This window comes from Trachypithecus francoisi, unplaced genomic scaffold (genome assembly GCF_009764315.1).
Source record: "Trachypithecus francoisi isolate TF-2019V2 unplaced genomic scaffold, Tfra_2.0 Lachesis_group2, whole genome shotgun sequence".
In the NCBI taxonomy this organism is placed as follows: domain Eukaryota; kingdom Metazoa; phylum Chordata; class Mammalia; order Primates; family Cercopithecidae; genus Trachypithecus; species Trachypithecus francoisi.
The window spans coordinates 66,966,626-66,994,303 of NW_022681465.1; the positions used below are offsets into that span (position 1 = coordinate 66,966,626).

Sequence of the window (27,678 nt, forward strand, 5' to 3'; positions counted from 1 at the left end):
TCTAAACACTATTTCTAGGCAACACATCTGCTTGCCTGAGCAGGATGTTCGCCTCTATGTGGATAACACCTAACCTTCTATCTCAGACTCCAACCTCTCTCCTGAGTGACATCCCCACTTCCAGTTTCCCACTGGCACCTCTGCCTGAATAGCACTGTGTCTATCTACATCACCTTCTTGTTGGAGACTGCTCCATTCAGAGTTCCGTGACCAAGCCTAGAAGCGGAATCAAGGAAGATGAAAGTCTGAGTTCAAAGAGCTTATTTTGCGCACAGAAGAATGTAGGAAGGCAAGGGGATAGTAGTAAAAAGTATGATTTCCAAGGATTTTGAAAATCGAGCTGTTTCAGGTGATAATAAGGTCTATGGGCTTGCTACCCAAAGTGTAGTCTATGGACAGTGGCATTAGTGTCACATGGGAGATTATAGAAATGAAGAATCATAGGCTCCCATTCCTCAGACCTACTGAATCATGATCTGCATTTGAACAAAATCCTCAGGGGGCACTGTCTGCATATTAAAGTCTGGGAGACATTGGTAGAGAGTATGTGCATAAAAGTGAATTGACGAAATTGAATGGAGATGAAAAAATGGCGGGCAAGGAACCAAGAGGCTAGGTGTTGAATGAATGGATAATGCACAGGGACATTGAAGTGGCTCACCAGGAATGCAATAGAATGTGGGTGGAGAGGAAGAATGTGAGCTGACTTCTGACCTCCGTAATGTATTCATTATGCCCTGAGAGTGAGGGAGGGCACTTGTATTAGATGATAGTGATATTTGACATATAAGATTTTTGATGCCTCAGTTCTTTGAGAACACTGGTTAAGATTATTTTTTTCCCTTTAAATTCTGCATCTCAGCTCTTAAAAAATTATAGCAGATCCTTAAATAATGATGAATTGGCTTTGTCAGCCATGGATCTAAAGAGATTAAGCCTTCTTTTCTGGCCTTATGTCAATTTACAAAATTATTTTCAACAACCCTAAGGCTGACTTAAACAATCTAATATCCAATGTTACTTTTTTTTTTCTCATGGTTCATATTTTCCTGACAGTTAATTAAAAGTTGTGTTTGCTAGGGCAAACTTTCTTTCTTTCTTTTAATCCCTCCTGATATGCGGATAACATCTTGGAACTCTTTATACTTGCTAGAGAAGTCATATCAAGTCTTCTAAAGAAGAGACTGATATACTTGGAGTTCCACCCTTGGGTGTAAGTTAGGTGTTTAGGGAAGTATGTTGCTTGATAAACACATGGACACTGATGTTGAAGGTGCTTGTTTGGTGTTAGGAGACTTCAGTTCTAGTTGCAGCTCCATCCTTCCCTCTGCATGATGTTGGGTGAATCAGGTTACTGTTGTGGGCTTCAGTTTCTCATGTACACAGTATACTGGTTGTACTGTATGAGGTCTAAATTCCCTTCCAGTTGTAAAATTTTGTGATGTGTAAGCCTGTTAAGAATTCCTATAATGTTGAGGTAATGCATCCCCCTAAGACATGTACCCAGGAGTCTCTCTTGTATGGTGGCCAGTCTATTTATTGGGCTCAGGTCATTCTACCTTTCAAAATATTGAGAATATCTTTATGATTCCAAATCATGATACATCTGAATCTGGAATACTCTGTATAGTTTTGGTAAATTTCTTAAGAGAAATAAGTCTCACCACATTAGTATATTAGCCTTAAAGGTTTCAAAAAAGAAATAGAGTATCTTTTAATTGCCCAAAGGAGTGAAACAATTTTCTTATAAAATAGACTAAAAAGATCAGTCTCTTTAAAATATATAAGATACAGCATGACCCAACCTTGTGAAGACTATGGGGCATTTCTTGAAATTTGAAGACAATGGAATTCTCAAACTGAAGGGATACTTTCAGGATAATTATAATGAATTATTATTTTTCCTGATAGCTAATAAGCATATAAAATTCATTATTTCCGTAGTTTCTAAAGACTTTTAAGTGGGTTCCAGAATGATTTAGATCAGTTCAGTATGATGGATTGCAAACGGGAATAAGAGAGTGTTGATCATTGGTGTGTTACCCTGTCCTTTTAGGTTGACATTTGAGATCTACAAATGTCTTTTTTTTTTTAAAAAAAAAAAATTATTTTGGTTAAATGATGAGAAACCAGTACTGGACCGGACAAAAATATAAATGTTGACCTTATTATTAATGGTATTTCATGTGTTCTAAAGGTACGGACTGTGGAAAAGCTTCTACAATTTTCTAGGCTTAGGTTGTTCATTTAGGAAATTGATTAATATGCAAAACTTTAAAAAATGGCAAATTTCAAATATACATGAATAGAAAGCCCAGTAAAGGGAAACTCCGTGACCCCATCACTCAGATCCTACAATTATTAGCTTGATCTAATTTGATTTATAACCTTTTCCCTACTCTCACATCCTGAAAATTTTGAGGCAGATGTAAGGCATCATGATTTCATCTGTAAATATTTTAGTATGTGTTTAAAAGATAAGGTTCTTTATTATTATGTTAAAATTTGTATGCAATGAAATATGTAGATCTTAATTGTACAATTTGGTCAACTTTGCTGAAAGTGTATGTCCTTGTAAGCACCACTCCAATCAAGATACAGGACATTTACGGGATCATATACTGTTCGTTCATGTCCCTTTCCAATCAATTACCACCTCCATAAGCAGGCATTTTTATTTCTATTACCACACATTAGTTTTGTCCAGTTTTGAATTCATACAGCACGTATTGTATGAGTGAAATCATGTGGTTTATACTCTTGTGTCTAGCTTCTTTCACTTTATATGCTGCTTTTGAGGTTTTGCATGGTGATGCATATCTTATAGTTCATTCTTTTTAAAAAAGTTGCTGAGTGATACTTTTTTTACTGTACTTTAAGTTCTAGGGTACATGTGCACAACGTGCAGGTTTCTTACAAATGTATACATGTGCCATTATGGTGTGCTGCACCCATTAACTCGTCATTTACATTAGGTATATCTCCTAATGCTATCCCTCTCCCTTTGCCCCACCCCACGACAGGCCCCAGTGTGTGATGTTCCCCACCCTGTGTCCAAGTATTCTCATTGTTCAATTCCCACCTGTGAGTGAGAACATGCGGTGTTTGGTTTACTGTCCTTGCGATAGTTTGCTGAGAATAATGATTTCCAGCTTCATCCATATCCTGGCAAAGGACATGAACTCATCCTTTTTTATGGCTGCATAGTATTCCATAGTGTATATGTGCCACATTTTCTTAATCCAGTCTATCATTCATGGGCATTTGGGTTGGTTCCAAGTCTTTGCTATTGTGAATAGTACTGCAATAAACATACGTGTACATGTGTCTTTATAGCAGTATGATTTATAATCCTTTGGGTATATACCCAGTAATGAGATGGCTGGGTCAAATGGTATTTCTAGTTCTAGATCCTTGAGGTATCACCACACTGTCTTCCACAGCGGTTGGACTAGTTTACAGTCCCACCAACAGTGTTCCTATTTGTCCACATCCACTCCAGCATTGTTTCCTGACTTTTTAATGATCGCCATTCTAACTGGTGTGAGATGGGATCTCATTGTGGTTTTGATTTGCATTTCTCTGATGTCCAGTGATGATGAGCATTTTTTCATGTGTCTGTTGGCTGCATAAATGTCTTCTTTGGAGAAGTGTCTGTTCATATCCTTCGCCAACTTTTTGATGGGATTGTTTGTTTTTTTTCTTGTAAATTTGTTTGAGTTCTTTGTAGATTCTGGATATTAGCCCTTTGTCAGATGAGTAGATTGTAAAAATTTTCTCCCATTTGGGAGGTTGCCTTTCACTCTGATGGTAGTTTCTTTTGCTGTGAAGAAGCTCTTCAGTTTAATTAGGTCCCATTTGTCAATTTTAGCTGTTGTTGCCATTGCTTTTGGTGTTTTAGGCATGAAGTCCTTGCCCAAGACTATGCCCTAAATGGTATTGCCTGGGTTTTCTTCTAGGGTTTTTATGGTTTTAGGCCTAAAATTTAAGTCTTTAATCCACTTTGAATTAATTTTTGTATAAGGTGTAAGGAAGGGATCCAGTTTCAGCTTTCTACACATGGCTAGCCAGTTTTCCCAGCACCATTTATTAAACAGGGAATCCTTTCCCCATTTCTTGTTTTTGTCAGGTTTGTCAAAGATCAGCTGGTTGTAGATGTGTGGTATTATTTCTGAGGCCTCTGTTCTGTTCCGTTGGTCTATATCTCTGTTTTGGTACCAGTACCATGCTGTTTTGATTACTGTAGCCTTGTAGTATAGTTTGAAGTCAGGTAGCATGATGCCTCCAGCTTTGTTCTTTTGACTTAGGATTGTCTTGGCAATGCAGGGTCTTTTTTGGTTCCATCTGAACTTTAAAGTAGTTTTTTCCAATTCTCTGAAAAAAGTCATTAGTAGCTTGATGGAGATGGCATTGAATCTATAAATAACCTTGGGCAGTATGGCCATTTTCACGATATTGATTCTTCCTATCCAGGAGCATGGAAAGTTCTTCCGTTTGTTTCTGTCCTCTTTTATTTCGTTGAGCAGTGGTTTGTAGTTCTCCTTGAAGAGGTCCTTCACATCTCTTGTAAGTTGGATTCTTAGGTATTTTATTCTCTTTGAAGCAGTTGTGAATGGGAGTTCACTCATGATTTGGCTCTCTGTTTGTTATTGGTGTATAAGAATGCTTGTGATTTTTGCACATTAATTTTGTATCCTGAGACTTTGCTGAAGTTGCTTATCAGCTGAAGGAGATTTTGGGCTGAGATGATGGGGTTTTCTAAATATGCAATCATGTCATCTGCAAACAGGGACAATTTGACTTCCTCTTTTCCCAATTGAATACCCTTTATTTCTTTCTCCCGCCTGATTGCCCTGGCCAGAACTTCCAACACTATGTTGAATAGGAGTGGTGAGAGAGGGCATCCCTGCCTTGTGCCAGTTTTTAAGAAGAATGCTTCCAGTTTTTGCCCATTGAGTATGATATTGGCTGTGGATTTGTCATAGATAGCTCTTATTATCTTGAGATATGTCCCATCAATACTGAATTTATTGAGAGTTTTTAGCATGAAGGCTGTTGAATTTTGTCAGAGGCCTTTTCTGCATCTATTGAGATAATCATGTGGTTTTTGTCTTTGGTTCTGTTTATATGCTGGATTACATTTATTGATTTGCATATGTTGAACTAGCCTTGCATCCCACGGATGAAGCCCACTTGATCTTGGTGGATAAGCTTTTTGATGTGCGGCTGGATTAGGTTTACTGGTATTTTATTGAGGATTTTTGAATCGATGTTCATCAAGGATATTGGTCTAAAATTCTCTTTTTTTGTTGTGTCTCTGCCAGGCTTTGGTATCAGGATGATGTTGGCCTCATACAATGAGTTAGGGAGGATTCCCTCTTTTTCTATTGATTGGAATAGTTTCAGAACGAATGGTACCAACTCCTCCTTGTACCTCTGGTAGAATTCGGGTGTGAATCTGTCTGGTTTTGGACTTTTATTGGTTGGTAGGCTATTAATTATTGCGTCAATTTCAGAGCCTGCTATTGGTCTATTCAGGGATTCAACTTCTTCCTGGTTTAGTCTTGGGAGGGTGTACGTGTCCAGGAATTTATCCATTTCTTCTAGATTTTCTAGTTTACTTGCATAGAGGTGTTTATAGTATTCTCTGATGGTCATTTGCATTTCTGTGGGATTGGTGGTGATATCCCTTTATCATATTTTATTGTATCTATTTGATTCTTGTCTCTTTTCTTCTTTATTAGTCTTGCTAGTGGTCTATCAATTTTGTTGATCTTTTCAAAATACCAGCTCCTGGATTCTTTGATTTTTTGAAGGGTTTTTTTGTATCTCTGTCTCCTTCAGTTCTGCTTTGTTCTTAGTTATTTCTTGCCTTCTGTTGGCTTTTGAATGTGTTTGCTCTTGTTTCTGTAGTTCTTTTAATTGTGATGTTAGGATGTCAATTTTAGATCTTTCCCACTTTCTCTTGTGGGCATTTAGTGCTATAAATTTCCCTCTGCACAGTGCTTTAAATGTGTCCCAGAGATTCTGGTATGTTGTGTCTTTGTTCTAATTGGTTTCAAAGAGCATCTTTATTTCTGCCTGTATTTCGTTGTGTACCCAGTAGTCATACAGGAGCAGGTTGTTCAGTTTCCATGTAGTTGAACAGTTTTCAGTGAGTTTCTTAATCCTGAGTTCTAATTTGATTGCACTGTGGTCTGAGAGACAGTTTGTTATAATTTCTCTTCTTTTACATTTGCTGAGGAGTGCTTTACTTCTAACTATGTGGTCAATTTGGGAATAAGTGCGATGTGGTGCTGAGAAGAATGTATATTCTGTTGATTTGGGGTGGAGAGTTCTGTAGATGTCTGTTAGGTCTGCTTGGTGCAGAGCTGAGTTCAATTCCTGGGTATCCTTTTTAACTTTCTGTATTGTTGATCTTTCTAATGTTGACAGTGAGGTGTTAAAGTCTCCCATTATTATTGTATGGGAGTCTAAGTCTCTTTGTAAGTCTCTAAGGACTTACTTTATGAATCTGGGTGCTCCTGTATTGGGTGCATATATATTTAGGATAGTTAGCTCTTCTTGTTGAATTGATCCCTTTACCATTATGTAATGACCTTCTTTGTCTCTTTTGTTCTTTGTTGGTCTAAAGTCTGTTTTATCAGAGACTAGGATTGCAACCCTTGCTTTTTTTTTGTTTTCCATTTGCTTAGTAGATCTTCCTCCATCCCTTTATTTTGAGCCTATGTGTGTCTCTGCATGTAAGATGGGTCTCCTGAATACAGCACACTGATGGGTCTTGACTCTTTATCCAATTTGCCAGTCTGTGTCTTTTAATGGGAGCATTTAGCCCATTTACATTTAAGGTTAATATTGTTATGTGTGAATTTGATTCTGTTATTATGACATTAGCTGGTTATTTTGCTCGTTAGTTGATGCAGTTTCTTCATAGAATCGATGGTCTTTACATTTTGGCATGCTTTTGCAGTGGCTGGTTCCAGTTGTTCCTTTCCATGTTTAGTGCTTCCTTCAGGAGCTCTTGTAGGGCAGGCCTGGTGGTGACAAAATCTCTCAGCATTTGCTTGTCTGTAAAGGATTTTATTTCTCCTTCACTTATGAAGCTTAGTTTGGCTGGATATGAAATTCTGGTTTGAAAATTCTTTTCTTTAAGAATGTTGAATATTGGCCCGCACTCTCTTCTGGCTTGTAGAGTTTCTACTGAGAGATCCACTGTTAGTCTGATGGGCTTCCCTTTGTGAGTAATGCGACCTTTCTTTCTGGCTGCCCTTAACATATTTTCCTTCATTTCAACTTTGGTGAATCTGACAATTTTGTGTCTTGGAGTTGCTCTTCTCAAGGAGTATCTTTGTGGTGGTCTCTGTATTTCCTGATTTTGAATGTTGGCCTGCCTTGCTAGCTTGGGGAAGTTCTCCTGGATAGTATCCTGCAGAGTGTTTTCCAACTTGGTTCCAGTCTCCTGACAACTTTCAGGTACACCAGTTAGACATAGATTTGGTCTTTTCACATAGTCCCATGTTTCTTGGAGGCTTTCTTTGTTTCTTTTTACCCTTTTTTCTCTGAACTTCTCTTCTTGCTTCATTTCATTCATTTGATCCTCAATCACTGATACTCTTTCTTCCAGTTGATCGAATCAGTTACTGAAGCTTATGCATTCATCACGTAGTTCTCGTGCCATGGTTTTCAGCTCCATTAGATCATTTAAGGACTTCTCTACATTGGTTATTCTAGTTAACCATTCATCTAATCTTTTTTCAAAGTTTTTAGCTTCTTTGTGATGGGTTCAAACTTCCTCATTTACCTCGGAGAAGTTTGATCATCTGAAGCCTTCTCCTGTCAACTCATCAAAGTCATTCTCCGTCCAGCTTTGTTCCATTGCTGGTGAGGAGCTGCGTTCCTTTGGAGGGGGAGAGGCGCTCTGATTTTTAGAATTTTCAGCTTTTCTGCTCTGTTTTTTCCCCATCTTTGTGGTTTTATCTACCTTTGGTCTTTGATGTTGTGGGTCCACAAAAAAAACAAACATCTTTACTGTTGTGGGTCTTTGATGTTGATGGTGACGTATAGATGGGGTTTTAGTGTGGATGTCCTTTCTGTTTGTTAGTTTTCCTTCTAACAGTCAGGATCCTCAGCTACAGGTCTGTTGGAGCTTGCTGGAGGTCCACTCCAGACTCTGTTTGCCTGGGTATCAGCAGTGGAGGGTGCAGAACAGCAAATATTGTTGAACAGCAAATGTTGCTGCCTGATCATTTCTCTGGAAGCTTCATCTCAGAGGGGTACCCAGCCATGTGAGGTGTCAGTCTGTCCCTATTCGGGGGTGCCTTCCAGTTAGGCTACTCGAGGGTCCTCCACTTGAGGAGGCAGTCTGTCCGTTCTCAGATCTCAAACTCTGTGCTGGGAGAACCACTACTCTCTTCAAAGCTGTCAGAGACATTTAAATCTGCAGAGGTTTCTGCTGCCTTTTGTTTGGCTATGGCCTGCCCCTGGGGGTGGAGTCTACAGAGGCAGACAGGCCTCCTAGAGCTGCAGTGGGCTCCACCCAGTTGGAGCTTCCTGGCCGCTTTGTTTACCTACTCAAGACCCCTTTCCGAGTAATAACTATGTTGTTCAAATACACCATGATTTGTTTGTGTATTCTTCTGTTGATGGATGTTTGTTTTTTTTCCAGTTTGGAACTATTGTGACCAAAGCTGCAATGAGCATTCCTGTATATGTTTTTTGCTGACCCATGCTTTCATTTCTGTTGAGTAAATATCCAGGAATGCAATTGCTGCGTCATAGCATAGATGCATGTTTGACTGTATAAGAAGCTGTCAAAGTAGTATCATTTTACATTCCCACCAGCAATGTATGGAGTTACAGTTGTTCTACAACCTCATCTACATTTGGTGGTGTCAGCTTTTTAATTTTAGCTATTCTGATGGATGTAAAATGCTGCCTCGCTGTGGTTTAAATTGTACTCCGATGACTAGTGGTTTTGAGCTACTTTTCATGTGCTTATTGGCTACTTCACTTTTCTGACTGTTGTGCTGAAATACTTTGCCCGTTTTAAAATAGGCTGTCTCTTTGTTGTTGTTTGAAAGAGTTCTTTTTGAAATGTTCTAGATATAAGTCAGATGTATGTATAACAAATATTTTCTCTTTCTTTTACCTGCATTTTAATGTTTTTAAATGTGCTTTTTGATGAGGAGAGGTTTTTTTTTTTTTATTCAGATGTAGTCAGTTTTTTTAATGTTCAACTTTTTTGGTATCATCTTTAATAAAAAATTTGCCAACCCTATAGTCACAAAGATATTTTCTGGTTTTCCTTCAGAGCTTCATAAAAGTTTTGGCTTTTATTTTAGGTCTGTGATCTGTCTCAAGTGAATTTTTGTATTTGCTGTGAGTTAGGAATCAAGTTTTAGTTTTGTCCGATCTTCTTTTGTTCTGCCACTCTGCATAGAAAAGACTTTTTTTCTCCCATTGACTTGCTTACGTGTCTTCGTCAAAACTCAAGTGTGGTTTTTAGACTCTTTATTCTGTTCCATTTATCTATTTGTCTATTCTTACACCAGTTCTATGCTGTGTTAAAAACTGTAGCTTGGTAGCAAATATTCAAATCTGGCAATGTGAGCCCCCTAATTTGTCCTTCTCTTTGAAAAAGTTTTGCCTACTCAAATTTTTCCTTTTTCTATATAAATCAACTTGTCAATTTGATTTAAGAATCAACTTGTTATGGCGATTCCTCAAGGATCTAGAGCTAGATGTACCATATGACCCAGCCATCCCATTACTGGGTATATACCCAAAGGATTATAAATCATGCTGCTATAAAGACACATGCACATGTATGTTTATTGCGGCACTATTCACGATAGCAAAGACTTGGAATCAACCCAAATGTCCATCAGTGACAGACTGGATTAAGAAAATGTGGCACATATACACCATGGAATACTATGCAGCCATAAAAAAGGATGAGTTTGTGTCCTTTGTAGGGACATGGATGCAGCTGGAAACCATCATTCTTAGCAAACTATCACAAGAACAGAAAACCAAACACCGTATGTTCTCACTCATAGGTGAGAACTGAACAATGAGATCACTTGGACTCGAGAAGAGGAACATCACACACCGGGGCCTATCACGGGGGTGGGGAGGGGGAAGGATTGCATTGGGAGTTATACCTGATGTAAATGACGAGTTGATGGGTGCTGACGAGTTGATGGGGCAGCACACCAACATGGCACAAGTATACATATGTAACAAACCTGCACATTATGCACATGTACCCTAGAACTTAAAGTATAATAATAATAAAAAAAAGAAAAAAATAAAATAAAAAACAAATGTATAAGACACACACACACACACACACACACACACACACACACAAAGAATCAACTTGTGGCCGGGCGCGGTGGCTCAAGCCTGTAATCCCAGCACTTTGGGAGGCCGAGACGGGTGGATCACGAGGTCAGAAGATCGAGACCATCCTGGCTAACATGGTGAAACCCCGTCTCTACTAAAAAATACAAAAAACTAGCGGGGCGAGGTGGCGGGCGCCTGTAGTCCCAGCTACTCGGGAGGCTGAGGCAAGAGAATGGCGTAAACCCAGGAGGCAGAGCTTGCAGCGAGCTGAGATCTGGCCACTGTACTCCAGCCTGGGCGACAGAGCGAGACTCCGTCTCAAAAAAAAAAAAAAAAAAAGAATCAACTTGTTAGTTTCTAAAAAAAAATTCTGGATTTTTGATTTGGATTGTATTGATCTGTATACCAATTGGGGGAAAACTGACATCTCAGATATATTGAGTCTTTCAATCCATGAACATGAGAGATTTCTCCATTTATCTGGGTCTTCTTTATCTCAGCAATGTTTGTAGTTTTCTGTGTAAAGATCCTGCATATTTCTGATTTTTTTAAAAAAAAATGATTTAATGTCTTTTGCTGCTATTGGATACAGAATAAAATAATTATTTCCAATTGTTCATTGCTAGTATATATAAATACACTTGATTTTTGTATACTGGTGTTTGTTTCTGTTCGTTAGATTGGGACATTTTCTACTGCGATACCTTCAAGATCATGGTCTCTTCTGCTGTCTCTAATCTGCTTTTAAGCCTGTCTAGTGACTATTTCCTTTTTCAATATTGTACTTTTCAGTTCTACAATTCTTGTTTTTTTTTTTTTTTATAACTTTCATTTCTCTGCTGAGATTACCCATCTGGTAACTCTTTGGGCAACTTTTTATTTTTATTTTTATTTTTAAATTTATTTTCATTTTTTATATTTTTAACTCAAAAATATAAAAATTTTTTTCATTATACTTTAAGTTCTGGGATACATATGCAGAATGTGCAAGTTTGTTACATAGGTATACACGTGCCATGGGTGGTCTGCTGCACCCATCAACCCATCATCTACATTAGTTATTTTTCCTAATGCTATCCCTCATGTAGCCCCCCCTCCCCAGTAGGCCTCAGTGTGTGATGTTCCCTTCCCTGTCTCCAAGTGTTCTCATTCTTCAGCTCCCACTTATGAGTGAGAACCTGTGGTGTTTGGTTTTCTGTTCCTGTGTTAGTTTGCTGAGAATGATGCTTCCCAGCTTCATCCATGTCCCGGCAAAGGATATGAACTCATCCTTTTTTTTATGGCTGCATAGTATTCTGTAGTGTATATGTGCCACATTTTCTTTATCCATTCTATCAGTGATGGGCATTTGGGTTGGTTTCAAGTCTTTGTTATTGTGAACAGTGCTGCAATAAACATACGTGTGCATGTGTCTTTACAGCAGAATAATTTATAATCCTTTGGGTATATACCCAGTAATGGGATTGCTAGGTAAAATGGTATTTCTGGTTCTAGATCCTTGAGGAATCATCACACTATCTTCCACAATGGTTGAACTAATTTACACTCCCACCAACAGTGTAAAAACATTTCTATTTCTCCACATCCTCTCCAGCATCTGTTGTTTCCTGACTTTTTAATGCTCACCATTCTAACTGCCGTGAGATGATATCTCATTGTGGTTTTGATTTGCATTTCCCTAATGACCAGTGATGATGAGCTTTTTTTCATACGTTTGTCAGCCGCATAAATGTCTTCTTTTGAAGTGTCTGCTCATATCCTTCTGTTTTTAAGTGTCTGTTCATATCCTTCACCAACTTTTTGATGGGGTTGTTTGTTTTTTTCTTGTAAATTTGTTTGCGTTCTTTGTAGATTCTGAATATTAGCCCTTTGCCAGATGGATAGATTGCAAAAATTTTCTCCCATTCTGTAGATTGCCTGTTCACTCTGATGATAGTTTCTTTTACTATGCAGAAGGTCTTTAGTTTGTTTAGATCCCATTTGTCAATTTTGGCTTTTGTTGCCATTGCTTTTGGTGTTTTTGTCATGAAGTCTTTGCCCATGCCTATATCCTGAATGGTATTACCTAGGTTTTCTTCTAAGGTTTTTATGGTTTTGGGTCTTACATTTAAGTCTTTAATCCATTTGAATTAATTTTCGTATAAGGTGTAAGGAAGGGATCCAGTTTCAGTTTTCTGCATATGCCTAGCCAGTTTTCCCAACACCATTTATTAACTGGGAAACTTACCTCATTGCTTGTTTTTGTCAGGTTTGTCAAAGATCAACTGGTTGTAAATGTGTGGTATTATTTCTGAGGTCTCTATTCTGTTCCATTGGTCTGTATCTCTGTTTTGGTACCAGTACTGTGCTGTTTTAGTTACTGTAGCCTTGTAGTATAGTTCAAAGTCAGGTAGTGTGATGCCGCCAGCTTTGTTCTTTGGCCATCTTTTATTTTTTATTTATATTCATTTATTTATTGAGACAGAGTCTTGCTGTGTTGCCCAGGCTGGAGTGCAGTGGCTCACTTTCAGCTCACTGCAACCTCTGCTTCCTGGGTTCAAACAATTTTCCTGTTTCATCCTCTCTAGTAGCAAAGGCCACTTCTCTCAGCTAATTTTTTTTTTTTTTTTTTTTAGAGACAGAGTTTCACCATGTTGGTCAGGCTGGTCTTGAACTTCTGACCTCAAGTGACCTGCCCACTTTGGCTTCCCAAAGTGCTGGGATTACAGATGTGAGCCATCGTGCCCGGCCTCTTTGACTATCTTTTTGAAAAGTCCCTAAATGTATTTATAATAGCTGCCTAACAGCTCATATCTGCTAATTCCAACATTTATGTCATCTCCAGGTCACTTTCTATTCATGATATTTTTCTTGAGTATAGGTCACCTCTCCAGCCCCTGCATGTCCAGTATATTTTGATTTTATACTGGATGTTGTGGATAATATGTTATAGAGACTGTATTCAGAGTATTCATTTGAAGCCTTAATTTTTGTTCTAGCAGGTGGTTAAATTACTGACTGACATCCTTGAACTTTTGGAAAGTTGGTTTTGTTCTTTCTCAGGGTTGCTCTGTTTTGGTTTTGCTTTTAGTCTTAGGATGAATTGTTAGTCTTTGGACATAGTCTTGACTCCTAACGTGTGGTCCTTTTGTGGAGTTTTAGTGGAAAGTCTGAGGCATTCACCAATTTCCTCTAGCTTGGTGGGGTTCAAACTCCAAACTCTCTTCTGTGCAGAGGGCAGCAGTTCAGATGTTCCTCAGCTTCTCAGCCTACCCTCTTTCTACTGAACTCCTGATGTCTCCCCTTGTGCATGTGCAATTTAGGAATTAACCATGGACCACAGAAGTTTATGAAAAGACTTGGGTGCTCCTGTCTCTGTGGCTCTGTTCTTCCCAGGAATTACCCCCTTGATACCAGCTCTCACCTCTCTCTTCTGATCTTTAAAGCCAAGAAGCTTGTGACCTTCTGCTTGAGTGCCACCTGCCCCCTGCTTCTGGGACCAGGGGGTACCCTCAAGGGAAAAACCCTGTCAATTTAGTTTCCAAATAGTGTTGTCTCTTCTTTTTAGGGTCAAATCTCTGCTAGCTACTGTCTGCATTTGATCAATTTCTAGTGCTTTCAAATAGTTCTTCAAAAAAGAATTTGGCCGGGTGCGGTGGCGCCTGTCTATAATCCTAGCACTTTGGGAGGCCAAGGTGGGTGAATCACCTGAGGTCAGAAGTTTGAGATCAGCCTGGCCAACATCGTGAAACCCCATCTCTACTAAAAATACAAAAATTAGCCGGGTGTGTGGTGGGTGCCTATAGTCCCAGCTACCCGGGAGGCTGAGGCAGGAGAATTGCTTGAACCCAGGAGGCGGAGGTTGAAGTGAGCCAAGATCACGCCACTGCACTCCAGCCTGGGTGACAAGAGTGAGGCTCCATCTCAAAAAAAAAAAAAAAAAAAAAGAATTTGTCCAGGATATAGAATTAATTTTGGAGAGAGTTAATCTGATACAAACTATGCCACCAGTACTGGAACACTCTTTTTAAAAACATAACAATATTTCTACTAATCACACCAAAAAGTTGCCAATGATTTCTTAATTTTACCCAAATGTAGAGAATCGAGTTTCTGATGATGGAGATAATATTTAGTTTAGCTTTTTTTTTTTAATAGCAAACTTGATAGAAAAGCTTTCTTAAAAAATGAATTTACTCATTCACTGACTGATAAGCATATTGTTATTAGGTTGGTGCATTAAAAGTGATGGCAAATACCGCAATTACTAATAGTTATAGCATGACCATCCCTATCTTGGTGTTAAAGCCTGGAAATCTTCCCCTTGGAAGCAGCTACTGAGCCAGATTTATAGTAATCTCAGGTATTCAGGACACAGTCAAGAGAAAAGAAGTATGTGACAAAGGCCTCTGAGCAGTTAAAATAGATTTATAATCAATTAATTTTATCACAGGGGAATCTTTCAAATCCTCACTCAGAACCTATTTACCCTGATTTTAAGTACAGCTATAACAAGCCTTGTGATTTCTCCCCCTAGCTTATAGAACATTAGTGGGAGTGAGTGAGAGAGGGGACGATGGCATGCTATGGGCAGGCACAATGTCAGTGGCAGGAAGTGACTGGTGACAGCAGCATTAACTCCAGTGAGTGCAGTTTCTGTATTTGATGCAGGGCTAGGTCCCAGGGTAACAAAGACACTGGAGGTTTCGCTTGTGCATCAAGGAGCTTGTGCAGTATCAGGGTACACAGATGTGCAAATGTGCAAAATGGGCTGGTGAGTGAAATAATAAACTTTCACTGAGTGCAGTCATGGAAGGAAGGAGGAATTGGATGGTTCAGAGAAGACTTCAGGGAGAAGAACTTTGCTGGCTCACGTAAGGTTGATCTCTGTCTGTAGGAGTCTTTGGAGGATACATTTGACACACTGAAAGGAAATCAAGTGGAACTTATAAGTAAAGGCACTATTTTCAAAGCTATGTTTAGGAAAACCTACAAAGGATGGTTAAGAACCCCAGGGCCTGTGAGCATGGTGGGAAGCTGTGACGACCCCTAGACCAGAAGGAGCAAGAGAAGGAAAAGTTACCAGAACTGCAGGGCTTGTGGTGGTTGCGGGGACCTGCCTGTGGCATCTGGTCTGGGAGAGCAGCCCCTGGCATCCCACCTTTATCTCCTCCGCCCTCTCACCTCTTGCTAATCCAACCAGAAGCCAGAGGAAGGGTGGGGGGCGCCCATTGGTGCTGTGGGTATATGTCGGCTTCCCAGGGCACAGAGATGGCTGGAGAAGGGTGGGAAGTGGACTGGAGGGGTAACCTGAGAATAGCCAGCAAAGTTGAGTAGAATTTTGCCTTAGGTGACACATGTCCCTCAGGGAGGACAGTCCCAGCCCCAGGGCTAAGGTGTGAAGTACCTCAAGGCATGCTCAGAGAATCCAAGTGGTTTTGTAAGAAGTAGGGCACAGAGTTCATCTGGGGGGTGGCTAGCAATGGACAGTGTTCCTTACCCTCCTGAAGCATTTAGACTGGATTTGTGAGCTGTTGAGATCCCTAGAGGTCCCCAGCAGGAAAGGGACCAGCAGCCAAGGGGAGAAAGCATGGCAGGAAGGAGTGAGGGTCGTCAGCTCATGTTCCACCAGCGCGGACGAAGAAATAATATCTGAAAAACACAAGTCTGGTGTCAGCATTGTGTAGACAGCACAATTCCCACCTCAGTAGTGATGGAGGCGACTGGACCGTTCATGATCGTAGCCTTACATATCACAGTCAGCATATTTCTGTTACCAAGGCAGCAATGTCTGTGGTTCATTTTAGGAGCATTTCCAACCAAAGGTCTTTAGATTATATAAAAAGTTTTGATACTTAGAGAAATAATATTAAGGAACCTGGAAAATTTGCTTATTTGAAACATCTTTTTTTCCCTAATGAGACTGGGTAAATGAAGTTTTGCTACATTTATTATTATTATTGTAATTTATCAAGGTTATTATTATAATTATCACTCCAGAATAAAGAACTTAATTTATAAGAAAAAAACAAACAACCCCATCAAAAAGTGGGCAAAGGATATGAACAGACACTTCTCAAAAGAAGACATTCATACAGCCAACAGACACATGAAAAAATGCTCGTCATCACTGGCCATCAGAGAAATGCAAATCAAAACTGCAGCGAGTTACCATCTCACACCAGTTAGAATGACGATCATTAAAAAGTCAGGAAACAACAGGTGCTGGAGAGGATGTGGAGAAATAGGAACACTTTTACACTGTTGGTGGGACTGTAAACTAGTTCAACCATTGTGGAAAACAGTATGGCGATTCCTCAAGGATCTAGAACTAGAAATACCATTTGACCCAGCCATCCCATTACTGGGTATACACCCAAAGGATTATAAATCATGCTGCTATAAAGACACATGCACACGTATGTTTATTGCAGCACTATTCACAATAGCAAAGACTTGGAATCAACCCAAATGTCCCTCAGTGACAGACTGGATTAAGAAAATGTGGCACATATACATCACGGAATACTATGCAGCCATGAAAAAGGATGAGTTCGTGTCCTTTGTAGGGACATGGATGCAGCTGGACACCATCATTCTCAGCAAACTATCGCAAGAACAGAAAACCAAACACTGCATGTTCTCACTCGTAGGTGGGAATTGAACAATGAGATCACTTGGACATGGGAAGGGGAACATCACACACTGGGACCTATTGTGGGAAGGGGGGATGTGGGCGGGATGGCACTGGGAGTTATACCTGATATAAATGACGAGTTGATGGGTGCTGACAAGTTGATGGGTGCAGCACACCAACATGGCACATGTATACATATGTAACAAACCTGCACGTTGTGCACATGTACCCTAGAACTTAAAGTACAATTAAAAAAAGAAAAACTTTCAAAACCAAAGTCATCGTATTTCATAGTGAGTGCTAGTTGGAAAACATTTGATCAGTAGATCTTTTATTACCTGGTGGAGTTACTCATGTGTTTAGCCGCTGTGTGAGGTAGGGCATTCATCCTTCATATCTGGCTTATTTAGAGGCATCTTTGGTGAGTTCATGACTTAGCAGAAATCCTGATTCACTTGACCCGATTCTTGAGTCAAGCTGTTGTTAGCTGCTTGTTTAAAGACTAGGTTGAGATGAGGGACAATTAGTTTGTTGTCTCATGTCCTGTTTTGCCCTTTCTCTTCCATCTTCTGCCATGTCATTCCCTCTCCAGGTGCAGGTTCTGTCCCTCCCTCACCCTGATGATGGGTTGGAGGTCAACTCAGTCACAGCAACTGAAGGACATTGTCAGTTTTAGTCTTGTGTCATTTGTCTCTCTCAGTGTACATGCTCACTTGTAGAGCCACCCAAGTATTGGCCAATTAAAAACACAAACTGGAGCGCAAAACTGTTTTCTTATATTTGCTGGCTGAACAAATGTGTCAATAGGATAAATGTTATAACTGGGCAAGCCAGCTTTAGACTCTTAAAAACTTGCCCACTCAACGTTTTCTTGAGTTTTGACCCCATCCACTGACCAAGATCTCTTTTTCCTGTTAGGATGTTAGTCAGACTCCCTGTCATAGGATAATAACAGTAAGCCTGTCTATGAATGTTTTGTAAGGTGCAACAGAACTCAAGCTATGTTTACATAACTCCTAGCATATAGTAGGTGTTCAATAAAAGTTGGCTATTATAATTATTGCCCAGCAGTGAAGAGAACTGCTTGACTTTTGTTTAATTTAGTATTTTGTAAATCTGCTTAACCAAAATACTGCTATTTCTAGAACCATTCATTAACATTTCAAGGAATGCTACTGTTCTGTGGAATACAGCTTGGGAATCTCTGAATTAGGAATTGGACAAAATTAAACTGTTGGAGTTGGGGTTCTGGATCTTAGCTTAGTCCTCACCACACCTTGAAATTGCTTAAATAAAAACAGGGAAGTTTCATTTTAGGGTATAAAACAGAAATGAAAAAAAAAAAAAAGCCACCTGTATAAAAGCCTGTATTTTTGTCCATTTATTCTTTGTAAACACATCTGTAGGTGACTCGAAAAGTTCAAGGCAAGCTGTCTGAAGTTCTCAGGACCAGTTTAAGAGGGTATCATGAAGTCAGAGAAATTAGAGTTACATGCTCTTTCTGATTTTGGCCTATCAGAAGTAATAAAGCCAGAAATTGTACCCCTCCTCTTTCCCTGTCTCCACCTCCGTTTGACCTGGTCACCCCTCTTCCTGTCTGTATTGCTGCCTGGCACAGTTGCAGGGTGAGTGGGATGCCTGCTCCTGCTCTGTTCCTGCCCTTCTCCTGTTGGGTTTTGGTTTATGCCTTTGCCCACCTCAACTTCGTGCCTTGATAGGACACAGACCTCTGGGAAGAGAGGCCTGCATGTGTCCCAAGCAGTCTTGTGGAGGTTGGATCACCAGCCTTCCAGAAGCATGTCTGGTTGGCACTGGTGAATTGTCAGGGCCTAGGACAGACATCACTCACTTGCTCCTCTGAAGGCCAGGAACGATTATGTCATTATGTGTGTGCATTTCTCAACTAAGCCTTCAAGAGGGTGATGGGATGAGAAGCATCTGTATATGACGCATGTGTGACACATCCAAAGGGCAGATATATCAGATGACCATCTTCCCTGTGTGAGCCTTGGGAGAATTTTCAAAAGTCATTCTCACTTACTTGTGCTCCATACCCACCAATTCCAAAAATCGATGCCCACGGAGATGTCCTCGTTGCTTCCCACGAACAGGACCAGCGTTCCTTGCTGAGGTGTGCTCATGCCTCTGGATTCAGTTCTGTGACCCTCTGCTGTCCCCGTCATTGTAGGAGGTGAATGAGGGCTCTAACTCTACCTAATGATCTTCCTAAGATTGCTTTTGTTCAATGATCCAGTCTGTTCTAGGTGATGAGAGGGAAAAGAGTCTGCAGGCAGCCACACCTCAGGAAGGTCCAAGTTAATTTGCCAGCCCAGGGCATTGCTACCAGTGCAGAACTGAGCCCATGATAGGGATCGTTATTTGGGAAACTTAAGTCAGATCCCACCCTAAGTAAGTTCTAACTTCAGTCTGTGGAGCAAGAAGTATAACAGAGGGTTCAGCGACACTTCCGCCATGCACAGAGTTGCAGATGAAGACCCCGGCTCTCTCCCTGTGGTGTTTCCTGACAGTCAGCCACCTGCCCTTTGCATTTTCCCAGAGTTCCACTGGGATAAGTGTGCAGATTTTCAGCTTAACTTTCCTCAAGGCTAAAATACATCATCAAGTGACCATGTGAGAATTCCATGAAGGCAGTCCCTCTACAGAACAGACATTGGGATCTCTGTCAGTAAGAAAGAGACCTCCCTCTGGTGCTGAGGAGGTTGTGAGGCTACTTGGTTTATGGCAGTTGCTGCTGTGACCGTAAATTGTACACTTAATTTAATGATTTAAAAGGAAATTGAACAAAAATAGATACTCTGTTTTTAAAGTCTAGGTACTATATTATATTTGTAAAGTGTTCATCAAATGCAGAATGTTCTTTAACCTTCGTGCTATGCACACAGCCTTCCCAGACCACTTCCTTCTGCTATCTACCACCTCCAGTGGTCCAGGTGGGCTGGACCAGTTTCATTTCAGGTCAGAGAAGGTGGTCTGGCCATTGTTCACTATGATGAGGTACAAGCCTGTGATGGGCCCATCTCCTCTCTTACCTACTTTCCATCCAAATTTTCCTTTCCCCCATCTCCCCTTCAACCAAAATGGGTGATTAGATGGCATGTCTTTTGCAAGTGATTCTTGAGAAATGCTGCCTAGCACCCTCAGTTTCCCTTCTTTGCACTGGGAACCACCAGTCTGTGGTAGGGAAGGTAGAACTACTGTATGCTATGCTTGAGTTCCCATGAACACCAAAGGCAAAGCTCCAGGACAGCCTAGCTAAGCATTGAACTCGGTCACTTTCTTCCAGCAGCCTCTGTCTGAGAGCTTGACAGCCTTTCTCAGATTCCAGCAACCCCAAGAGCTAGACCACTCTCACTTTACAGAACAGCTGAGGCCCACAGCGTTCTATGCTGACTTGTTTGGAATGCAGGCATTGAGGAATTCATCTAACTATGAATTTACGTCTCCAGAGAGAAGTGAGAGCGACGTGGCTCGCTGCCATGGTTGGGAGCCAGCCTGTGAGCAGCAACACTTTATGATCAGTTAGAAAATAAACAGCAGCAACAACATGATTTCTATTCAGCTCTCCCCATGATAGAGGATCTAAAAAAACACTAATAAATCAATGTGGCTGGCAGGTGCTATCAGAGAGGAAGGCCGGGGCAAAAACAGTATTCTTCCATTCTGGCCAGCTGCAGAGGACAGAATCAAAGAGAATGGAGATGACGGGCCTGGCACGGTGGCTCATGCCTGTAATCCCAGCACTTTGGGAGGCCGAGGTGGGCGAGTCACTTGAGCTCCAGTTTGAGACCAGCCTGGGCAACATGGTAAAACCACGTGTCTACAAAAAATACAAAAATTAACCGGGCATGGTGGTGCACACCTGTAATCCCAGCTACTTGTGGGGCTGAGGCAGGAGGAGCACTTGAACTGGATAGGTCAAGGCTGTAGTGAGCTGAGATTGCACCACTGGACTCCAGCCCGGGTGACAAAGTGAGACTCTGTTTAAAAAAGAGAAAGAAAGAGAGAAAATAGAAATGAAAGGAATGAGAGTTTATGCCCTCTTGTCATGCTATCTTCTTTTTGCAAGAATAAGTGGAAGATGGTGAAAGCTTTTCATCTCGTTGGAAGGCCACTTTATTTGATAAACAGCACCAATAATGATTACCCTGGAGCATGGCTTTCAGCGAGGCCCATGTCACAACTTCGCAACTTGCATGCACAGAGCCCGTCTACCTGTTTGTAGGTAGCAGTGGTGCTGTTTGGTGGAGATTGGAAACTGCATTGTTCTCTTCTCCCAGTTTTCCCAGCATCTAGCAGAAGAAATGGCTGCATGTAGGAACTTAGTTAAGGCTTATGGCTGATGATGGTAAGGAAAATTTCCTGGCAATAACGATGCTAATTACTAGAACAGGTTGCTCCGTGGGGGAATCCCAGTAGTTTACCTGTGATAGCTAACAACATCATGACCTGTGTTGGTCAGGACTTGGACTTTGAGGTTCAAGGGTTGTTCTGTCCAGAGGCAGGGGGCGTACCAGCTGACCTTGTTCCTTTCAGCCTGGAGGGCCAATAGGAAGTGTTCCTAAGCCAACTTCCTACTTGGGCTTTTTTTTTTCCTCCCTTATTTTTTTCTTAATTTGCACGTCTAATTTTCAGTGTCTACAATGTGCTAATGGACTTTCCTCCCGCTAAAAATCACGTGTAGATGTGAGAATGTTCTCGAGAAAAGCTGGTCTCTGGGGCTTTGCTTCTGGCTTGAGGTGCTGTGAGGTAGGTGTTATGAAACCTCCCCCGCAGTGGGCGGGGTACCAGCAAACCTCAGCGGGGTCAGCAGCTCTTCTGCTAATTTTGGCAGGAGAGGGAGACACTCAGCCACCCTGAGAAGAAAGAATGTATATTTTGCGATCCATTTGCAAATCAAGCTAGAATGCATTTTCAGAACTGGGTGTGTATTCAGGGCCTGTCTATTTCTTTCTACCATCAAACCTGCGAGGACAAAAGTAACTCAAGTTCAATATAACTCAAGTTCATTGTTCTCCACCACATAATCTTTCTTCCTAGCCTGAATTGTAGTGGGGGCCGCTCAGAGGGCATGTCAAGAAGGAAGGAAGGGGAAGGGCAAGACAGGATATGGTAATGGGGCGCACAGTCAGTGCTTTGGGTGATCAACATCAACATGGTGGTCCTGGGTTAGGATTTCGAGGAGGGGACGGAAGGAGGAGGATGAGAGGGGGATGGTGACGCCTGGTGGCTAGTGCTTCACAATTTAAGCAAGGCCTGTCTTGGGAACCGCAGGAACAAGGAACTTGCAGGGCACAACCCTTGTACAACAAGGACAGAATATAGGAAGACTGAGGAGAGCAACCAATTCTCTTCGGGTCTTCAAAGTAACAAGGGGATTTGATCAGAACTTTCTGAGGGCACCTGGCATCTCCCACAGGCCATGACTCTGTGATTCTCTGACTTTCCTCTGGAGCTGGCTGGCTTCTGTAAAATTATCAAAGAGAAGGTAGACCTTAAACTTTAAAAAAATGTGGTCTGAGAATGAAATTATACCGCTAAAGTTCACTTATTAAAATTCATCAGCATGAAGACTTTCTCAAGCCATAATGACTTCATGGCCTAAGTGGAAATTTCATATTCCTTTGGAAAATCAAATTGGCATAGCCAAATGAGCAGAAAATGGTCTTTGACTTGTAGATGTTATTTCTACATTATTTTTCTTTGCATGAGAAAATAATCACTCACTCTGACACTTAAGCTTGACAGCTTGCTCTTAAGGAGTAAGAGTCAGAATCTGTCAGTTGCTTCCATGGTCCTAGGAACTATTTGCGGTGTTTTACGTGCACTGGTTCATTCAATCCTCAGAAGAGCTCTCTGAGGTGAGATGGTACTAAACCCCCACTTAACAGATGAGGAAATTGAAGATTAGAGAGATTAAATAACCCATCAGGGCCAAGAGTGGACTGTGTGTCCAGCCAGCTAATTCCAAACTCCTGCAAATCAGCAGTCTTTCCCACTCTCCACCTCTTGCAGAAGGTCAGCAGATGACCACTTGAACTGCACCTGTCATACTAAGGTGAAATTAAGAGCTTGGTGTTGTGGAACAAAGAGAACTGTCTACTGTCTAGGGCGCAAACAACATGAACAGTAGCCTTCTCTCCCACTGAGTGTAAAATGGGCCAATAACACACATGATACCTGTAAGAAAATCACTTATATTTTGAATACTGCTGTTAAGAATTTGAAACTAAGCAGGATCTCTAGGTTAATAATTCTCCATCTCTAGAGCATCAAAACACCAAAAGCTAACAGTGAATGCTGACTCTGTCAGACACTATTTGAAGTCTTCTACAATTTTTCATTTGTTTAAACCTAACAGCATCCCCATGAGATAGGTACTGTTATTTTTCTCATTTTCCAGATGAGGAAATCAGAACACAAGTAGGAAGTGGCAGAGCTGGAAAGGGGGTCCAGGATACTTAACCATTAGGCTAAACTGCTTCTCAGCACTAGTTTTTTGCAAACATGAAATATCTGCTTCTGGGATGCAAATAGGGGTTCCCATCCTAGGGGTGGGATAAGTTTAAGTAGATCCAGTCGCCGAGCTGTGTCTTGTGAATATTTGTGCATCTGAACCAGGTGATGCAGAAGGTCAGTTGCAGCTGTCTTCCCACGAGGTTTTCTTCTAGAGATGGGGCGGGTAGTGGGTTTTCCCCCACTAAGCCATGCCAGATGGCTATCTACAGAATGCCCAGTTCATTTTGCATCATTGGCATTTCGTCTTTGACACTTTCTTCTGAAATGAGAAGGCTTCGATTTTTTGTACTTTTTGGACAGAGTTTGTTTGTAAGCCTCTTGGTGCTTCACGATAGAATCTGCTCATTTCATATCCAGTGAATGTTATAATGGGTTTAAATGTGGTATTAGAATTTATCAAAGGTTGCTTTTAATGTAGGTAAGGGGTGAACTAAAGTGATTAGATGCCTGCTGAAGACAGTCCAAGTTCCTCAGTGTGGTCTCCAGATTCTCCATGATCTGACTCTCCTTACCTCTCCAGCCTCCTTACCTCTCCATCTTGGTGTGACCCTGTTTCTCTTGCTCCCAGCCTAGCAAAACATTTGCACTTCCCAAAATACACCAGGCTGTCAGAATGTGTCCTGACTCTGTGTCTTTGCCCCCATCTGAGAAACATCTCTTCATCTTCAAAACTCAGTTCAACTTTTTTCACTGCTGTTAAGCCTCTCTTTCCCGCCCTTCTCCAACCCATCAGACTAACCACTCCCATTTTGGTATTTGTACTGTATTCTGAACAGACCTTGAACATGCACAGACTCCAACACTTTAAAGCCCATAAAATATCATGATAGCTTGGCTTCTGTTAGTTGGGAATTTGATATGTGCCAGGCATGATAATATGAAGCATTTTATTTAACAGACTTCTTGCAGCTACCTCTTGAAGCAGACATTAGTCTCATGGTCAATATATAGATGAAAAGAACAAAGCTCAAATAGATGAAGTGACTTCCCCAAGTCCACATGACCAGTGTCTATGTTTAGGAAACTTTTAAGTTTCCAGAGGGCAAGGGCTAGCTTACTTGAGTCAGGGCTCAACTGGGATATACCAACAGTCCAAGCCTGTTTTCCATTCTTGTCCTTGGAGCTTGGCAGGGAGTAGGGATAGGGTTAGATGTACTCAAAACACAAATTGGAAAGAGAGACTAAGACATTTTTACTAATGGGAGAGAGGACACAAATGCTAGGCAGACAGGCAAAAGTTACAGCATCTACTCTTCTTTGCACTCATAGCACCAGCACTCTAGTAGGTATCAACAGTTGTTAAATATAAATGAATGAATCTCTACTGTTCTTTCATTATGCTCCACATTCAGAACATGAAGAGATCATGGGATTGTTGAAGATGGAGAAGACCTCAAGGGGGAGGCTGAACTCACATAAGCTTGAGATAGAGGCAGATGTGGGGAAGGAGGAGGGGACTTGTCCAAAAGGGACCATTGGCAAAGGTGGGCACACTTGAAATTCTTGACCTGGTCAACAGGTACAGTTTTCTTGACTTCTGTAACAGGCTTTCCAAATTCCCCAACTGGGGAAGGGCTTTCCCCTCTGAGCCATGCCAGGAAAGTCATGGCATGATTCTTGTTAGTGCCCCTTCTGCCCATCTCTGCCATGGCTAACAGACCTCAAGTCTAACTTGTTAACCCTTTGGAGTGCTCATGTTATTCCTGACATGAGTCACGTGGTGTTTTGGCTCACGCATCTGGGGTTTTCTTTTCAGGTTAACATGTTTGTTGAAGGATTCCATGATGCCATCCTCCTCTACGTCTTGGCTCTACATGAAGTACTCAGAGCTGGTTACAGCAAAAAGGATGGAGGGAAAATTATACAGCAGACTTGGAACAGAACATTTGAAGGTGGGGATTCCATCTATAAGGCAATGGCATGGGGCCAATTGAGCTGCTGATTTTCTGGTTCCGTTTTTCACAGTTGCAGCTGTGGGGCCTTTCCAGCTTCTTGCTTTTCTCAGCTGTAAAGCGGCCCATCTCATGGGCTTGTTGTGCCAATTAAATGAGATAATACATGTGAAAGTGCTTTGAAAAAGCCCCACTGAAAGAGGAAAGGCCTTGTCTCCTGATTATTTAGGTAACAGCTCTATGCTTCTTAATATTGCATTGAACACAAGCCTCATGCATGACAGGACACTCAGTTTGTGAAGAGTTTTGTGATGATTTTAAAACCAGTATTAATCCCAGATATACATTCATGTGTTCAGACTATGTTGGTTTTTGTGAAACGCAGAAAACATTAGCTGTCACAGTTAAACCTGGTGGTTTGAGATGATTAGCAGGTCCAGTCGAGCCCTGTGTTTTTTCGGTTTTTGTTTTTTGTTTTTTTTTTTTTTGAGATGGAGTTTTTGCTCTTGTTGCTCAGGCTGGAGTTCAGTGGCATGATCTCGGCTCACTGCAACCTCTGCCTACCAGGTTTAAATGGTTCTCCTGCCTCAGCGTCCTGAGTAGCTGGGTTTACAGGCGCCCACCACCACACCTGGATAATTTTTGTATTTTTCAGTAGAGACAGGGTTTTACCATGTTGGCCAGGTTGATCTCAAACTCCTGACCTCAGGTGATCCACTCGCCTTGGCCTCCCCAGCTTTCTTAATATCAGGGAAGTATAGGAAAACAACAAAAAATGGCCCATAATCTCATCTCAAGCAACCTCTGTTGGCACTGAAAAATAGTACAAGATAAGACTATGCTTGGCTAGGAAATTTAAACAGTACAAAAATGTGCAAATTGAGAGATGAAAGCTTTCCTTCCCAACCTAGTCCCCTCTCCCCACTGTGAATCACTATTAACGATTCCTATGATTCTGTCTACAAATATTTTAAGTCTTCTGCCAGCACATATGCATTTGTATATCTTATCTTGAAATTTGCATGAAAGGGGTCATAGTATGAATGCTATTTTTCATCTTAGGTGTTTTACTTGTATGTCAAGTTAAAGAATTTTCCATATGAGAACTCACTGATCCAATGCATTTTTAAATGACAGTTACATATTTTTCTACTGTATGGCTGTACAGGAATTTCTTTAACCAATCTCTTATTGATGGACACTTGTAAAGTTATTTACAATTTTTGCTATTATGCAATATGCTGTCACAAGCCTCTTGCACATCTTGAAGAATTTTTGTGAGTCCTTCCAACAGGGAACATTCCTACTTGTGGGATTTCTGGGTCCAAAAGTATGTTGGTGCTTTTTAAAGTGCATTAGAAATTGCCAAAAAGCTTCCAGAAAGTTCCGCTAATCTATATTCTTGCTAACAGTGTACTTAAGAGTGCTGGTTTCCTCTCACCTTGCCAACACTCAAAGAAAATGAACATGAAACTCAATATGAAAGTGATTTCACTGCTGGAGCCTTGCAGATATCAACTCTATATTCATTTATTCATTCAACAAATGTTCATTGAGCACCTACTATGTGCCAGGTGCTGTTCAAGGTGCTGAGGATTCAGCAGTGAACTAAAGACATTTCATGCAATCAGTTGAGCTTACATGCCAGTGGGGGGAACAGGCAACAAACAATGAATACGGTGTACCTTTCAGAGCTATAAAATAAGGTAGGATAGGGAGCTAGAAAATGCCAGGCAAGGAGGAGTAGGACTGCTAGTTTAGAGTGGTCAGGGAAGGTCTCTGTGAGAGTGAAGTTGAGTAGAGACCCAAGGGAAGTGAGGGAGGCTCTGTAGCTGTTTAGGAGAGAGCATTCCAGAGGGAGTGGTAAACGTGGAGATCCTGAGTGCATCTGGGAGACTGTGGAGTGTCCCCAGAGAGAGCAAGATAGCTAATGTGGCTGACACCAAGTGTGACAGGCAGTGTGATAGGTGCCAAAGGCCGAGAGGTAATGGGGCCAGATCATGCGGACCTGCAAGGCTTGCTGAGGTCTTTGGGCTCCACCTGGGTGAGACAGGAAGTCACCTGAGGCTTTTGAGTGACACGATCTGCCTTGTGTGTTAAAAGGGGTCCTTATGGCTGCTGTGTGGGAAATAAACTATATCTGCTTATGGGTATCACTTGACAACCGGTAACATAAAGTACAAATCGCTGAACCGGGGTTCAGTGCATCCTAGCCACTAACTAGTAACCTTGTCCTCTGAGCTTCTCTTTCTTCACCTGTATGATAAGGAGGTTGGTCTAGTTAAT

General features: G+C 41.2%; 1 protein-coding gene across 5 annotated transcripts in view; it reads left to right on the forward strand.

Moving 5' to 3' along the window:
- Positions 1–27,678, forward strand: part of NPR3 (natriuretic peptide receptor 3) — an 84,084-nt gene that overhangs the window by 45,451 nt on the left and 10,955 nt on the right. For all 5 annotated transcript variants that reach the window (XM_033179298.1, XM_033179296.1, XM_033179297.1 and 2 more), the window contains exon 4: positions 25,257–25,392. In XM_033179298.1, coding sequence (XP_033035189.1) covers positions 25,257–25,392 — 136 coding nt within the window. The remainder of the gene's footprint in view (positions 1–25,256; positions 25,393–27,678) is intronic.